This window comes from Erinaceus europaeus, chromosome X (genome assembly GCF_950295315.1).
Source record: "Erinaceus europaeus chromosome X, mEriEur2.1, whole genome shotgun sequence".
Classification (NCBI taxonomy): Eukaryota; Metazoa; Chordata; class Mammalia; order Eulipotyphla; family Erinaceidae; genus Erinaceus; species Erinaceus europaeus.
Genome location: NC_080185.1, coordinates 75593615 through 75610769, shown reverse-complemented (window position 1 = coordinate 75610769; position 17155 = coordinate 75593615). Strand labels below are relative to the sequence as shown.

The following is a 17155-nucleotide window of genomic DNA, read 5'->3' as shown; positions in this document are numbered from 1 at the left end:
TAATCAACATACTATTTCTCTATGCCCCCAGAGTACTTCTAAATCCTCCAACAAGTGTCATCATTCAACCTCACCACCTACCACTCTGCTTTCTGTCTGGAAATACCATTTTCCCTGCTCCATGCTGGTGGCGATGTCTCCTTCCCTCCTTTGTGCACTTAGGTGTCTCTCACTGGGCAGCCTTCTCAAATGACCCCAGCTGCAGTGCTCTCAGCCTCTGGATCCCCATATGCCATACACTTTTCACCTGACACAAATTACTCTGTATGAGTTCTTCTCACCCCAACCAACTTGACCTTAGTTTCTGAAGTGTGAGGACGATGTTTCATTCCTGTCTGAAAGCTTCTTCCCCAGATTATGGTTGGAGAGTGTCCAGTGTGTCAACTGACCACTTACCCTCTTTTCACATACGCTGGGTGCTTGTCTGTGGGTGACTCTGGACATGGAGGTGGCCTTGATGTACACAGCCCAGGGCCAGGCACCATGAGGCAGAAGGCGTCTCCCCTGAGATTGGGCAGGACTGGATGTAATGACACACTATTGACACAGGCTGGTCCCTATGAACTGGTTTATTAAAAAGGTGGATGCAGGGTTCAAGACTTCAGAATGAGCATATGCAGAGAGGTCTCTGGGACCACAGCTGCTGAACTGTCAGAACAGGCCTAAGCCTCACAGGGACAGCTTCTGCTAAGCCATTAACCTCAGTTGGGGGAAGCCCACCTTCTGGCTGCTGAACAGGAAGAGTGGTGGGGCAGTGTAGGAAGAGTCAGGTGGCGCATGGCAAGAGGTGGGGGAGGCCCCATTCCAAGCTCACAAGCCTGAGTAGGAGGCCTCTGTTGTTTCAGACCAGGATGAATCCCTGCGGGACAGCTGGCGCACATGTTCCCTCTGCTCAGGGCAGCCTAGGCGTATGAGCAGCTGCCACATGCGCTCTCGGAACTTAACACCCACAAAGGCATAGAGCAGGGGATTGAGGCAGCAGTGCATATAGCCCAGGCCTGAGGTGATAGACTTAGCCACATCCACATGGTTCTCTTGGCTGCAGTTGCGAGCCAGGGCCCCCATATTCATGAGGGTGTCCACCAGCACCACTAGGTGGTAGGGGGTCCAGCAGATGGTGAAGGCCACCACCACCACCACCACCACGCGGATGGCTCGCAGCCGCCGCTGGCCCCTGGAGAGCAGCAGCACAGCTAGGATGCGGGCATAGCAGTAGGCCATGACCAACAGGGGCAGCAAGAAGCCTGCCACCAGCTGCAAGGCTCTCGCCGTGTGGCCCACCTGTTGGATGCTGTACTGGCAGTGGGTGGCACTGAGGCGCTCATCATGGTTGGCCGCCAGGAAGATGAAGTCCGGGAGGGCGAAGAGCAGACAGAGCCCCCAGACAGTCACACAGGTGAGAGTCACCCGGGCCTGGGGCCTGCGGCGGTAGAGCTGGGTGGCATGCACAATGCTCAGGTAGCGGTCAAAGCTGATGCAGGCCAGCAGGAGGGCCCCAGCGTAGAAGTTGATATTGAAGAGGGCGCCCGCCACCTTGCAGAGGCCCGAGCCAAAAACCCACTGAACGGCCGCATCCACGGCCCAGAGCGGGAGGGTGAGCACCAGTAGCATGTCGGCCACAGCCAGGTGCAGCAGGAAGGTGTCAGTGCTGCTCAGGGCTGCCTTCTGGCTCAGCAGCACAGCTGCCACTGCTCCATTGCCCAGCAAGCCCAGAATGAACAGGAGGCTGTAGAGGACTGGCAGGAAGGTCCGGTCAAAGGTGAAGTCCTGCGAGCAGGGCGGGGTGCCACAGCAGTATTCACTCTCATTGTTGTCTCCCGAGTAGTCATAGGGAGAGCTGCTGTTCTCCAGGAGGAAGTCCAAGTCTGAGGCATGGAGCACCTGCCATTCATTCATCTGGGGACAAGGGGAGAAAGGAAGGTAGGGATGGTATGAAGGGCTGGGGGGGTTAGTCCCCGGGGAGGGGGCTTGCTTCTCTCTCAGTAGCCCTTTGTGTCACTGGCCTCCTCTTCTGGCTGTTCTCAGCTTTGTTCCAAGTTCCTGCCTCTTGGGCTCTAGGATTGTCCACTTCCCATCCCAAAATTTCTCTCCCTCCTACTCTCTTGTCTCTCTCTCTTTCTCTTCCTGTTTTGGGGTCATTTTCTTGGCCCAAGGGTGTGATGGAGTATGGGTTGGGGAGAATTCCTCTCCTGTGCCCAAACTTCCCTCTTCAAGACTCATTATCTGTGGCTCCTGGGTGTGGCACAGTGACTAAAGCACTGCAGCCTCAAGCACGAGGTCCCAAGTTTGACCCCTGGTATCATGTGTGCTGGAGGAAGGATATGGTTCTCTCTTTCTCATTGGTGAATAAATAAATTTTAATAATAATGATAATGATAATAACAATAATAATGACAAGGGAGATAGCATAATGGTTATGCAAAAAGATTTTTGAGCCTGGGTGGCCAGGCAGTGGTATACCTGGTTAAATGCACAGAATACCAAGATTTTCAAGCCTGGGGCATCAATTGTCCTAAATTCAATCTCCCACAGCACCATAAACCAGAGCTAAGCAGTGCTCAGGTAAAAATAAATTCATAAATTGCAGGGGGGAGATAACATAAAGGCTATACAAACAACTCTCATGCCTGAAGTTCTGTAGTCCCAGGTTCAGTCCCCAGCACCACCATAAACCAGAGCTGAGCAGTGCTCTGGTGAAATAAATGAATAAATAAAAAGTTAAAAGATCAATTGAAAAAAGAATAGAAGACTTGCTATCCTCTGTGTCTTAATCACCCACCACCTTCCTCTCTGGCCCCTCCCCATAGTCACTTCTCCCGTTTATTGGCTCTCTTCTTCCTCCCTTACTTTGTCCAGTTATGCTAACTTTGGGACCCCTCTATGATTCTCTGCTTTCTTCCTCCACCTCTCCCACCACATCTCGGAGGTTTACCTTCAAGTTGGCCCTATTTTTTCTCTCTGCTCTGAGGCCAGTCACCTATTGCCCTCCCCTACCCCAAGTTCTACCAGAAATATTTCCTACCTCCTTCCCCCACCAAAGCATCTAGAGTGGCCAGTCTCTATAAAGGCAGTTCAGTTTGAAATGGAAGAGTCCAGATGCCATGTCCAAGCTGAAAGGAACCCCAGAATACAGCTTCATTTTGCAGATAAGACATCAAAAACCAAGAGAAGAGGGGATTTTTCTGCAATGACCCGAAGTCGGTGGGTTCCCAATTCCCTAGCTACTGCCCTCCACCACAAGCCCAGCAACCCCTACCTACTCACCCAGCCCCCACTGGTCTGGAGTCATGTCCTGACCCTGTCATGCCCCTTGTATCCTGGGCTCTCCACTCCCAGGGGGTCTGACATGGCTGGGCAGTAGACTTACTTCAGGGAGCATGGCTGAGTTGGTGCTCCGAGGGCTGCGGGCTGAGTGTGGCTGCTACTCCTGCCCTGGTGCTTGTGGTTGGGAACCTGCACTGAAGAGGAAATGAGGACTCACGAGGGTTGCTGTAGCAACCTCCCTGGCCTCAAGGTCTCAAGAGTTTCTATCCCTGCCATTCCTGGTGCCTAAGAGGAACTGTCTCTAAAGTTTGAGGGCAGAGAAACTAGGTCCTAGTGAAGGTAAGGGGTTGTTGGTGGGGACTCTCTTGTAGTGAGGGGAGAGGCCTGAGGGAGAAGCAATGCAACCCAGAGGTCACAAAGAGCTTTGGTACCAGATCTGAGACTGACTCTGTAGTCACTGCTCACATCATTGGAACTTGTACCCCTTTGCCCCAGACTGTAGTTGATTTGTACACGATTGTAGACTAGATGACTGAACACGTATATCCATATATATGAATAAAATGTTGAACCCTTACACATGAATTAGGTCATGAGTTTGATTTCCAGCAATGCATATGCCAGAGATGCTCTGATTCTCTTTCTCTCTTGTTCATAAAAAAAAAAATTGTAGATCAGGGGGTGAGAGATAGCATGCCCAGTAGAGGGAGCTCCTTAACATGCTTCACGCCCTAGGTTCGAATCCTGACTCCACATAGGAGTACCATGGATAGTGCTGGAGGGACTCCATGGATGGTGGAGCAGTGCTATGGTGTCTTTCCTCTCTCTTGCTTCCCTCATATTCTTTCTCTTTTCCACTCAGTATAAATAAAATAAAATAAAATAAAACAAGCTCACTGCTTCATGATGCATAAAAATGAAAAAGACTGGGCTGGAGCGATAGCTCACCAGGTAGGTTGTGAGCCTTGTAAAGAATGAGAGCCTTGGCACCATGTGAGAGGTGCTATGGTAGTAGAGGAAGTTCCAGCATTATGGTATCTCTCCCACTCTCTCCATCTGAATGAAAATTGGCTTGAAGTGGTGAAACAATGCTTATACAAGACCCCAAGACCCTGTTTCCATAAGGAAGAAAGTAAGAAGAGGATAAGGATATATATGGAGGGGGGAGAGAGAAAGAGGGAGAGAGAGAGAGAAAGAAAGATCTTGAGTGCTTTGAGGAGATAGCTCTATCAGTATCCCAGACTTTTTTTTTTGATGCCTGAGACTCTAAGGTCCCATGTCCAATCCTTGGCACTACCATAAGCCAGAGCTGAGCAGAGCTCTGGAAGAAAACACCCAAGTGGTGACACAGTGGATAAAATGCTGGATATTTTTTTAACCAGGGCACTGATCAGCTCTGGATTATAGTGGTTCAGGGGGAAGTGTTGGACCTTTAAGTATGAGACGGCAAATTCAATCCCCAGCATCTCATGTGCCAGAGTGATGTCTGGGTTCTCTTTCTCCCTCTTACTCTCATAAAAGAATCTATCTTTAAGAAGAGAAAGCAAGAAGATAGGAATTATAAAGGAGGTTGGCCTTAAATCCTAAAGATATTCTGCAATAATTTATCACACTAAATCTAGTCTTTTATTGCCAGCCCTCCCCACCAAGCAGCAGAGGCAAGAAAATGGAACCATCACTAATGAGCTTACAGTGTGCAAAGTGCTGCCTTAGTCACCTTCTTTGGACCTTCCTCACTGCGACCACACGATTCCCTTATAAGGTGGGAGGGTCACCCCCATGGCTAATTCTGAAAGGGGAAAGACAAGATACAACAAGCAGTGGTGAGCTGAGGTTAAACCTACGACAATATGACACTTCTTACTACTTGTCATAATGCCTTCATTAAGAAAAAAAATAAAAAGGCTAATTAACCCAGGATATTGTGCAGTGGTTAAGGTTCTGGACTCTCAAGCATGAAGTCCCGAGTTCAATCCCTGGCATTACATGTGCCAGTGATGCCCTTGTGTGTGTGTGTTCTCTCCCTCCCTCTCATATAAATAAATAAATAAATGTTTTTAATGGCTAAATGAGAATATACTCCTGTAATTAGGGTTTATTTATTTATTTTTTCCCTTATTGGGGGATTAATGTTTTGCATTTAACAGTAAATGCAATAGTTTGTATATGCATAACATTTCTCAGTTTTTCACATAATACAACACCCACTAGGTATTCTGTCATCATTTTTTAAATCAGATTACTGCTCAGCTCTGAGTTATGGTAGTGCAGGGGTTTGAGACTGAGACTTTGATGTCTCAGGCATGAGAGTCTCTTTGTATAATCATTATGCTATCTTCCCAGCCCCACTGATGCCATTAAACAAATGAACTGCAGTTTTACTTTGACTACGCCTGCATGAAGAAAAGCTGAGGACTATGGTGAAGAAGGCAAACCACAGAGGACCACATACAATTCAAGACCTTGTATGCAACTTTACTTATTATTTATTTATTTATATTTTTATTTTACCAGAGCAAAGCTTGGCTTGGGCTTATGGTGATGCTGGGGATTGAACCTGGGACTTTGGAACCTTAGGCATGAAAGTCTTTTTTTTTTTGCATATCATTATGCTGTCTCCCCTGTCCAACTCATATGCGACTTCTAAAAGCCACACACAAGTAACATTGGATTATGAAAAATACAACTGCTTGTTCTAGAGGTTTCAAACAGGGACTGGAGACACCACACATTCATGAGAGCAGTTACCTCTAAGGTGAGAAGAAGGGGACATAGGTTGTAGACAAGTGTGGGGTGCGGGGATCTCACTACTGGAAGGAAAAACTGAACAGTATTCCCATTCCTGTGCAGCTGCTATGACTGTACTTCCTTGGCCTCCCCTCTTATAGCTGCTCCTGACTAGCCCTTTCCTGTTGTTGTGCGCAGGCCGCAGAGATGAGAGAGAGGGGGTCTGGAGCGAAGAGGAAACACAAATCTTTATTTGCGCTTGCACCTCAGAGTTGGGTGCTAGAGAGGCAGGTTGGGCCACGTGGAGGTAGCGAAAATGGCCGCCTCACGCAGTAACCTTTCCTGCGTCTGAACACCGGAGTGAAGCTGGCAAGAGAACGAGGTGGGGAAGAAGAAGGGCTTTTATAGGAGTAGCTTTCTCGAGAATGGGAAGGGGGATGAGTAACCATAGCACTCCAGGATAGGATAATAACTCTTGTGAGAATGGGAGGGGGGAGGAGTAACCAAAGCACTCCAGATATCGCGGGGGATATAGACAATGTCCTGAGGGCACAACATGGCTGAACAGGCACTCCGAGAATGTCCCAACTCTTGCGGGAACTAGCAGTAGCCTGAGAGGACAACATGGCAGATGTGACTGCATCAGCACAATTTCCCAGCACTTTCCCCAAGTAGTTTTCTCCTCCTTTTTCTTTCCTGGATGAAAAAGAAGAGGGGCAAGCAGTGCTAACCTATGATGCTGGGATCCATTTTTCCCTAGAGCCTATAGGCTCGGCTCTAGAATTCTATCTGAACGTACTGGCAAGAAGTGTCCTTGTGAAATAGTCAGGCCTTGCTCTCTTTCTGTGGGAATAAGATGTGACCACCCTAGCTCTGACACAGTAGGTCAGCAGAATTGATGGCCTAGAGAAGATCCTAAGCAGTGCCTGTGTGTGTGTGTGTGTGTGTGTGTGTGTGTGTGTGATAGGATTCCCCAAGCCAGGGCAGTGAGGGAGTGAGACCAGGCAGGACTTGACAAGTGGCTGTCTGCAGGTCATGGTGGAGGGGTGAGAGCCTGAACCACAGATTTCTGCTGCCAGTCTGTGAACATTTTCCATTCACATGGGAGAAATGAGAACAAAGAAAAGTTTGACTCACTCTTTTTTTTAGGCACCAGGGTTATCACTGGGACTCAGTGCTTGCATGACTCCATAACTCCCAGAGGACACTTTTTTATAGAGTGAGAGACAGAGAGATAGAGACACACAGAAACACCTGCAGAACTACTCCTCTGCTCATGAAGCTTCTCCCCTGCAGGTGGGAACTGTAAACTTGACCATTGGTCCTCACATGTGGCAATGTGTGTGCTCTGCCAGGTGGGCCATCATCTGGCCCCTATTTGTTCAAGCTAAAGGAGGCTCTTGGGGACTACGGAGGCTCAGTGGAAGGACATTCAGTGCATGCAGAAAGCCCTGGGTCTGATCACTGCCACTGTAGGAGAGTAAGCGGTGGGGCACTGCTTTGTATGCACACCCTAAAAATGAACAAACTGGCCCGGGGAAGTGGCTCCTCAGTAAAGCACATGCATGAGACTCAGGGATGAGTCTCTGGCACTGCATACAAATAAAAGTAGCAGGGATGGGAGTCGGGCGGTAGCGCAGCGGGTTAAGTGCACGTGGAGCAAAGCGCAAGGACCAGCAAAAGGATCCTGCTTCGAGCCCCCAGCTCCCCACCTGCAGGGGAGTCGCTTCACAGACAGTGAAGCAGGTCTTCAGGTGTCTATCTTTCTCTCTCCCTCTCTGTCTTCCCCTCCTCTCTCCATTTCTCTCTGTCCTATCCAACAATGACAACATCTACAACAATAATAACTACACTAACAATAAAAATAACAAGGGCAACAAAAAGGAAATAAATATTTAAAAAAGTAGCAGGGAACTGGGGAGATAGCATAATGGTTATGCAGAAGATTTTCATACCTGAGGCTCTGAGGTCACAGGTTCAATCTCTTGCACTAACATAAGCCAGAATTGAGCAGTGCTCTGGTTAGGAAAAAGAAAGAAACAAAAATTGTATATATGTATATGCTTGTCTTATATCCTGTGGTTATGGCCTTCATCCTCTTTGTATAAAAAGAACCTTTTCTTTATATCACAGCAAAGCAAAAGACTCTGGAATAAGAGGAAATAGATGGGGGTTAGGAGGGAGAGGACAATGGGTTCCCAGGACACCATGGTGAAAAAGGACTAGGGTTGGTGGTGAGAGCAGTGTGCAGATACTTATCATAGGGAAATAAGAAACTGTACTCATGGGGCTGGGTGGTGGTGCACCTGGTAGAATCACAGTGCACAAGGACCTGAGTTCAAGCCCCCAATCCCCACCTTCACAATGGTGATGTAGTGCTGCAGGCGTTTTTCTTTTTTGCTCTCTCTCTCTCTCCCCTCTTCCTAATCAATTTCTCTTTGTCTCTATCCAATAAATACATAAATAAAATCATTTCAAAAAGTAAAAGAAACTGTACCTATGCATCAACAAATGTCCCACAAATCACAATGTCCCCAGTAAAATGGTTTGGAAAAAGTATAAAGTAAAACAACAAAAAAGAAAAAGAATTTTTTTTTTTTACCAGAGCTCTGCTCAGCTCTGGTTTATGGTGGTTGCAGAAGACTGAACCTGGGACTTAAGAGTCTCAGTCATGAAAGTCATTTACATAACCATTATGCTATCTACACTGCTCTAAAATGTCTTTTTATTTACAAAATGAGGGTGCAAATTGATCATAGTTTGGGAAGTATTTTGTATTGGCAGATGTTCACAACCCAGTGTGGCATTTTCAAAGATTTTGTTGAATGTTACCGTCCATGGGGAACAACAACAACAACAAAAATCTAGGGGCCACTAGTCTTTTTCCTGGGCCTCAGTCTCCTCATTTGTCACATGGGAGACAATGATCTCCACCTTCCTGGGTGGCTGGAAGATGAAATAAGAGCTCAAGCAAGAAAAAGAGTTTTTAAGAAGGTGCAGAGAACGTGACTTTCTGAGTTAGGCTGTATCCTACTTGTCTGTAGGGGCAGTTGCTGTGACTGCTTCTGGTGTGACCACAATGTCATGGGCAGAATACTGATTTTATCTGGCCTCCAGCTCTGGATCCAGTCTGCTTGCTGGATCTGTGGAACCTGAGCAAATGACATGACTGTTCTGGGGCTGGTATCCTCAGCAGGATTGTAACCAGGCGAACTAATTTGAATGATATTGCAAGGCCCTTGGCACTGAGCCCTGCATTAGGCAGGAGCACAACTGAGAGAACTAATGACCGCCAACCTGGAGGCATCATCCTTCCAGAAAGGTTGCTCTTACCCAGGTAGAAAGACTTGGTTGCTCAGCTGTAGAATCCCAGCACAATGCTTGAGTTCTCTGCCTTGCTTTCCTCATTTGGAAGGTTGTGATAAAGACAGTACACATGATAGGGCTGTTTTGTGGACTGAGCCATATGTGTAGAAAGCGTCTGATATGGGTGAGGTGCCTATTCAGCAGTAGCCTGAAAAACTGGTGATTTTCTGAACCAAGCCCTCTCAGGCCTCAGAATGGCTTCTGCTGTTTTCTATGACTGAGATGACTTGGAAGGGGTCTGTGCTAGAGTACTAAGCCAAGGTCTGGGATGACCCTGCCATTTAGTCTTCCCCTCAACAACCTACAGTCCCAAACCAGGTCAGGGCAGGCCTGCATTGTTGAGTTCTGAGTTTCAGCAGAGACGCCCTCCTACTTCTGCTGTCCAGAGTTGCCAGTGGGGAAACTTGAGGAGGAAGTTAGAGTGAGGCTGTTCAGCACCCCACCTGTGGTCAAGGTGTGAAATATGCACCTGTCTCTTCTCTGCCACCCCTCCCCCTGTTTTTTTTCTTTCTTTCACACCTCGGGCTGTGGTTTGGGGAGGTAGGTGGCTCAGAGATGTGAGCTCATGGGCTCAGTTCCTCACAGGAAGGAGGGCTTCTGCAGCTATCTGCCAAACTGGCCAGGGAGGGGAGCCAGTGCTTTCTCCCTCTCAGTCTCTCAGCTTCTGCAAATATATCATTTGAACCCTGCTCCAAAAGTCCAAGGACTGGTCACCAGCCCTAGACTCTCAGGTCCAGTGAGGCCTCAGCTTCCTCTGGGACTTAGGCAGCAACCTCTGTTGGAGCAAATTGTCAGGCCCAGGATGGAGTACAGGTCTCCCCTGAACAGTGCTGGATTCCTGGGCTGCCTTGTGATTGTCCTCAGACAGGGGCCAGCCCTTCCTCTGGCACTTTCTCTGTGGTCGTAAGGCCCGCTAAAAGGCAAACCCTCTCTGAGTTCTAGGGCTGTGGATTGTGGGGGCAGTTCCCCAGCTATGGACACACTCTTTTTTTGTTTTATAGGGGGCACTATTTTTTATTTATTTTTATGTCACCAAGGTTATCACTGAGGCTTGGTATTTACATAATTAGTCTACCACTCCTGCCAAACTTAATTTTTTAAAAATATGGCTTCTTTTAAAAAATTTTATTTATTAATGAGAAAGGTAGGGGAGAGAGAGAAAGAGAGAGAGAGAGAGAGAGAGAGAGAGAGAGAGAGAGAAAGAGATCCAGACACTACTCTGGTAAATGTACTCCCAGGAATCAAACTCAGGACCTCATGTTTGAGAGTCCAATGCTTTATCCACTGTGCCACCTCCTGGACCACCAAACTTTTTTTGTCTTTTGTTTTTTATGTTTATTTTATTATTATTTTTTTTATTTATAAAAAGGAAACATTGACAAAACCATAGGATAAGAGGGGTACAGCTTCGCACAATTCTCACCACCAGAACTCTGTGTTATCTCCCCTCCCCTGATAGCTTTCCTATTCTTTATCCCTCTGGGAGTATGGACACAAGGTCATTGTGGGATGTAGAAGGTTAAAGGTCTGGCTTCTGTAATTGCTTCCCCACTGAAATTGGGCGTTGACAGGTTGATCCATACTCCCAGCCTGTCTCTCTCTTTCCCTAGTAGGGAAGGGCTCTGGGGAAGCGGAGCTCTAGGACACACTGGTGGGGTTGTTTGTCCAGGGAAGTCTGGTTGACATCATGCTAGCATCTGGAACCTGGAGGTTGAAAAGAGAGTTAACATACAAAGCCAAACAAATTGTTGACCAATCATGGACCTAAGGGCTGGAATAGGGCAGATGAAGTGTTGGGGGGTCCTCCATTTTGTAGATAGATAGTAGGCATATTTTAGTTATATTCCAAAGGGCCTATGGCTATACTAGTTTTTTTTTTCCTTTTTCTTTTTGCCCCTGAGCCTGAAATCTGATATGCCAGTGGGTCCAAATTATTGTCTGGGGAGATGATGTCATGGCTAGAAAAAGGACCAGAAAGCTGGATCAGGGAAGACAGTAGCTCCCTAATATGGGAAAGGGGTATAAATATTGTTGACTATAAACCCCATAGATATGATGTGATCTCTGGCCCATAATTAGCTTAGGAGCATATGTGACCTCTGCATCCCTCTAGATCTGAGCTCACATTGTGTGGTCATGAGTAGGAACATTCCATGCTGCCCCAATATCGGCCTATCTTCCTCAGTTGTAGCATAGGGTATATTGTCCAGCCTCCCTTCAGAGGATGGAACATTCTCTACCATTGTTGATCCAAGTTGAGGGCAAGGTCCTATGGGGGCCCACAAAGGGGTCTATTATGTTGTTCCTGATAGAAGTAGCGGGTAACAATGGAGAGAGAGATTTATTCGAGGTCTAGGCCCATCAAGTCTGTTTGGGAATCTCAGGACTCCCCAATTAGGGCCCCAGCTGATGGAATGATAGTGATGATAGTGACTAAAGAATGATCATTAAAGTATGCCAGTCTCTTGCCCTCATTCATCTTTTGCAGTCCTTGCTTTGATAAAGTTAGCTTTGGAGTGAGTGAGAGAACTGTAGTAGGAAGTAGGTGAGGAGGGTATCTAAGTCTAAGTAGACACTATTTCATTATAAACTTGATACTGACTCACTACAGATTATTGTGTATTTTTGCTTTTAGGTACATATTTTGCCCTAATTTATGGATACATGTGAACATATGCTCTATCTTATGGGAACTGGTCTATATCTAGGTTTTGAGACTTTGTTAGGAAGTGAACCTCCTGGAATGAAATTAGAGAATATCATGAAAGGAAAGGTCTCACCCGAGTAATGAGGGTGAAGGGTTGGCATTCCATGCCTGACATCTCTTTACACAGTCTGAAGTGAAGCATGCTGAGGTGGTACTCTTTGCATTGATTAGGTTTGGATTGGTGGATGCAATATCATTTGGTATGACTTGAGGGAAGCATACAGGAAAGTGAGCCCCACCCCAGAGGGTTCCAGGACTAAGGGAAATATAGGCTCTGTAGGGGAAGCAGGAGGTTCCTGCTGTCTTAGGGTTTAAGAAGACAATAGATAGTTATTGCTATAATCACATTGTTTGGCAATTGGGTTAACTTAGAAAAATCCCTTTGTTAGGATTTGCTGTATCATACACACCATCACCATATTTTATGTCCTTTGACATTCTTTGTATATAGCTATGACACCGGTTGCTTCTTTTCTCCTTGGACTAAGCTTTTAAGAGAGTCAACATATCAAAGACTGAGCCTATGTATTAAAATGACTCAGTCTGTGCTTTAAAAAGATTGAGACATTCAATCAGTTTTTCCCCTCTCATATTACTTAGTGATTTATATGACTACAAATTAATAGGAGTGTACATAAACACCATTCCCACCACCAAAAGATTGTGTCCTATCCCATTCCCCCTACCCGTGAAGTTGAACATCCACCCTCACCCTCAACCCAGGGTTTTTACTTTGGTGCCCTACTTAAACTTTTTTTTTTAAGTAGAGACAGAAATTGAGAGGAAAGGGAGAAATAAGAAGAAAGAGATACTTGCAGCGCTAGTTCACCACTCAAAAAGTTTTCTCTCCAAAGGTGGAGATGAGGGGTTTGAGCCAGGGTCCTTGAGCATGGTAATGTGTGTGCTCTACCAAGTGCACCACTACCTTGCTCCTATATAATTTAAATATATTTTATTATTTTTATATGTTTATTTACTATTGAATAGAGACAGAGAGAAATTGAAAGGGGGAGATAGAGAGGGAGAGAGACATAGAGAGACCTGCAACCCTGCTCCACCACTTGTGAAGCTTTCCCCCTGCAGGTGAGGATCAGAGGTTTGAACCTGGGTCCTTTTACACTATCATGTGTGCACTTAACCAGGTGCACTACCACCTGGACCCCTTATTATTATTATTTGAATGAGAGAGATATATAGAGGAAGATACACAGAAAAAGCAGAACATTGCTCAGCTCTGGCTTATGGTGGTCCTGGGGACAGAACCTGGGAACTCCGAACCTCAGGCATTAAAGTTTTGCAGAACCATATGCTCTCACACTGTTTTTTAATTAAAGTTTTTTTTTTTTTTTTGCCTCCAGGGTTATTGCCAGGACTCGGTGCCTGCACCACAAATCCACTGCTGCTGGAGACCATTTTTCCCCTTTTGTTGCTTTATCATTGTTGTAATTATTATTATTGTTGCTGTCATTGGATAGGACAGAGAGAAATGGAGAGAAGAGGGGAAGACAGAGAGGGGGAGAGAAAAACAGACATGTGCAGACCTGCTTCACCGCCTATGAAGCGACTCACCTGCAGGTGGGGAGCCAGGGACTCAAAATGGGATCCTTATGCCTGTCCTTGCGCTTCACACCATGTTCACTTAACCTGCTGCGCCACTGCCTGGCTCCTGGAGATTTAATATTTCAAAGAACAAGTCATTACTAGAAATGTATTAACAATTTGAGCCCACTGTTCAAATTCAATCTGATTACCAATTTGAAGTCTTAAGTGCTTAGATTGAAGGAACCTCTACTCAGAGCCATGGTCTGTGCAGTAAAAAGTTTGAGGCATTCAATCCATTTTTCCCCTCTCATATTAATTAAGTAGTGTTTTGTGAGACTATAAATTAATAGGAGTGTATATTAACACCATTCCCACATCAAAGCTCTGTGTCCCTCTTTCTCCCCTTTCTCCCAGTGAAGATGAACATCTACCCTAACCCTCTACCCAGAGATTTTCACTTTAGTGCCCTACTCCAAATTCAGTCAGATTCTGCTTTGAGTTTCCATTTATGTTCTTTCTGAACTTCTGTTTATGAGTGGGATCATCCCATACTCGTCTTTATCTTTCTGACTTAGCTCACTTAACATAATTCCTACTAGCTCCATCCAAGATGGGTCAGAGAAGGTGGGTTCATTGTTCTTAATAGCTGCATAGTATTCCATTGTGTATATATACCACAGCTTTCTCAGCCATACACCTGTTCTTGAGCACCTGGGTTGCTTCCAGGTTTTAGCTTTTACTAATTGTGCTGCTATGAACATCGGTGTACACATATCTTTTTGGTTGGGTGTTATGGAGTCCTTGGGCTATATCCCTAAGAGAGGAATTACTGGGTCATATGGAAGGTTCATGTCTAGCCTTGTGAGAGTTCTCCAGATTGCCCTCCACAGATGATGGACCAATTTACATTCCCACCAGCAGTGCAGGAGGATTCTCACAACCTTTCCATCATCAGTTACTGCTGTAATTTTTGATGTATGCCATTCTCACAAGAGTGAGGTGGTATCTCATTGTTGTCTTTATTTGCATTTCTCTGACAATCAGTTACCTGGAGCAATTTTCCATATGCTTGTTGGCCTTTTGGATCTCTTCTGAAGTTAATATTCTATTCATATCCTATGCCCACTTTTGGATGGGGTTATTTGCTTTTTTTGTTGGTAATTTTGGTGAGCTCCTTATATAGTTTGGTTGTTATCCTCTTGTCTAATGTATGGCATGTGAAGATCTCCCATTCTGTGATGGGTCTCTTTGTTTGGGTAACGGTTTCTTTTGCTGTGCAGAAGCTTTACAATTTGATTTAGCCCCATTGATATGTTTTTGTTTTAGTCTTCCTTGCAATTGGGTTTGTATCATCAAAGAAGTCCTTGAGGTTTAGGTGGGAAAGTGTTCCACCAATGTTTACCTCTAAGTATTTGATAGTTTCTGGTCTAACATCCAGGTCCTTTATCCATTTGGATTGACTTTTGTTTCTGGTGTGATAAAGTGGTTCAGTTTCATTCTTCTGCATGTTTCAACTCAGTTTTCCCATCACAATTTACTGAAGAGACCCTCCATCCTTCATTTAATAATTTGGGCCCCATTATAAAAAATTAGATGTCCATCAGTGTGGGGGTTTAGTTATGGGCTTTCAATTCTGTTCCTCTGGTCTGTGTACCTATTTTTGTTCCAATACAAGGCTGTTTTGATTATGATGGCCTTATAATATAGTTTGAGATCTGGGAGTGTGATGCCTCCACTTCTGTTTCTTTTCCTCAAGATTGTTTTTGCAATTCTAGGTGTTTTCTGGTTCCAGATAAATGATTGTAATTTTTGTCTTATTCTCTTAAAGAAACTTGGTGGGTCTTTGATGGGCATCTCATTAAATCTGTATTAAATCTCTGGGTAGAATATTCACTTTGATGGTATTAATTCTTTCTATCCATGAGCATGGGATATCTTTCCATTTCTTTGTATCATTTTCTTTTTCTTTGAATAGTGACGTGTAGTTTTCAGAATACAAGTCTTTCACTTTTTTGGTCAGGTTTATTCCTAGATATTTTATTGATTTTGCTGAGACAGTGAATAGGAGTGATTTCTGGATATCCTCTTCGTATTTGGTGTTTGCATAAAGAAATGTCACTGATTTTTGTACATTCATTTTGTAGCCTGAGTCTTTGCTATATTGCCTAATGATTTCCAGAAGCTTTATGCTGTATTCTTTAGGTTTTCCTATTTATACTATCATATCATCTGCAAATAGTGAGAGCTTGACTTCTTCCTTTCCAATCTGATAGGGGCCAGGCTTTGGCGCACCTGGTTAAGCACTCACATTACAGAGTGCAAACCCCTGGTTTCCACCTGCAGGGAGAAAGCTTCACAAGTGTTGAAGATGGCTGCATGTGTCTCTCTATCTCCTCCTCCTCTCTTGATTTCTCCTAATCTCTACCCAATAATAAATAAAAAATAAAAAAGAAATAGAAAAAATGAAAACCCCCAGCTGAATCCCTGTTTCCTTTGTCCTTTTTGGCCTATGTTTGCCAGCCCAACGTTGGATTATAGGGCTCTTCCTTGGTTCCAACATGACCCTCCTTCCCGCACTCCTCCTCTCCACTGGTGCAGAAATCCTACCTTCACCCAAAATTCCCAGGTTTTTTTTTTAATTTTAGATTTCTTTAAAAAATATTTTAAAATCTTTATTTATTTGTTGTATAGAGACAGAAATTGAAAAGGAAAGGAGTGATAGAGAGGAAGTGAGGCAGAAAGATACCTGCAGCACTGCTTCACCACTTGTGAAGCTTTCCCCCTGTAGGTGGGAACCGGGGACTCAAACCTGGGTCCTTGCGCACTATAACATGTGCTCTCAAACAGGTGTGCCACCACCTGGCCCCCAAAATTGCCAAGTTTAAAGCAGCCTTCTTGCAGAACTCACACCAGATGTTGTCTCCAAGCCTCCATCTTCTAAAGGTGTTTTTCTAACCAGAGCACTTTCCAGCTCTGGCTTATGTTGATGAGAGGACTGAGCCTGGGACTTCGGAGGGGGCACTCAATGGTGCTTCTATTAGTCAGGTGATACACACACACAGAGGCTGTGAGAACGTGTGTCAGGACAAGGAGGTAAAGAGCTTGTCAGTCAAGGCAGTCTGTCTGGTTGCCACAGAAGATGCTTATGACAGCATGTGGTCTGTAGAGGGGACATGAGACTAACTCAGGACTCAAACCACACTATCAAAGATCTGCCTTTATGTCTCCATCAGTGCCTGGGACCTGCTAGATTAAAACCTGCCCCTGTACAGCAAATTCTCATTTTCATACCCACAACTCTTTCTTTTTTTGTTTTAACTTGTCAGTAATGTAACTTAATTTTGTTTCTCTTAAAAAATGTGGAAGGGGAAGAGAAAAAGCAGATTTGTGGAAATATAGAGAAAATGTCTGTCAGAATTTTAGTATGAGAGCATTGAGACTTACATAGAAAATTCACTGGTTTTCCTTATTAGCTTTGACAATCTTTCAATTCCTCATTTTTCATGTATGGGACAAATTCAGTTAAAATAATATAAATAGGGGTCAGGC

General features: G+C 45.1%; 1 protein-coding gene across 2 annotated transcripts; it reads right to left on the bottom strand.

Moving 5' to 3' along the window:
• Positions 1-577: 577 nt before the first annotated feature.
• On the bottom strand, positions 578-3443 carry CXCR3 (C-X-C motif chemokine receptor 3). 2 transcript variants are annotated; one of them, XM_060183507.1, is made up of 2 exons: positions 3368-3443; positions 578-1896 (listed from the first exon to the last, which is right to left on the bottom strand). In XM_060183507.1, exons 1-2 carry the CDS (start codon positions 3377-3379, stop codon positions 811-813), a joined length of 1098 nt encoding a protein of 365 aa, XP_060039490.1. In that variant the 5' UTR covers positions 3380-3443; the 3' UTR covers positions 578-810. The 2 variants fall into 2 exon arrangements, with proteins under 2 accessions (XP_060039490.1, XP_007538314.2); XM_007538252.2 differs by lacking the exon at positions 3368-3443 and adding an exon at positions 3023-3110.
• Positions 3444-17155: the final 13712 nt, after the last annotated feature.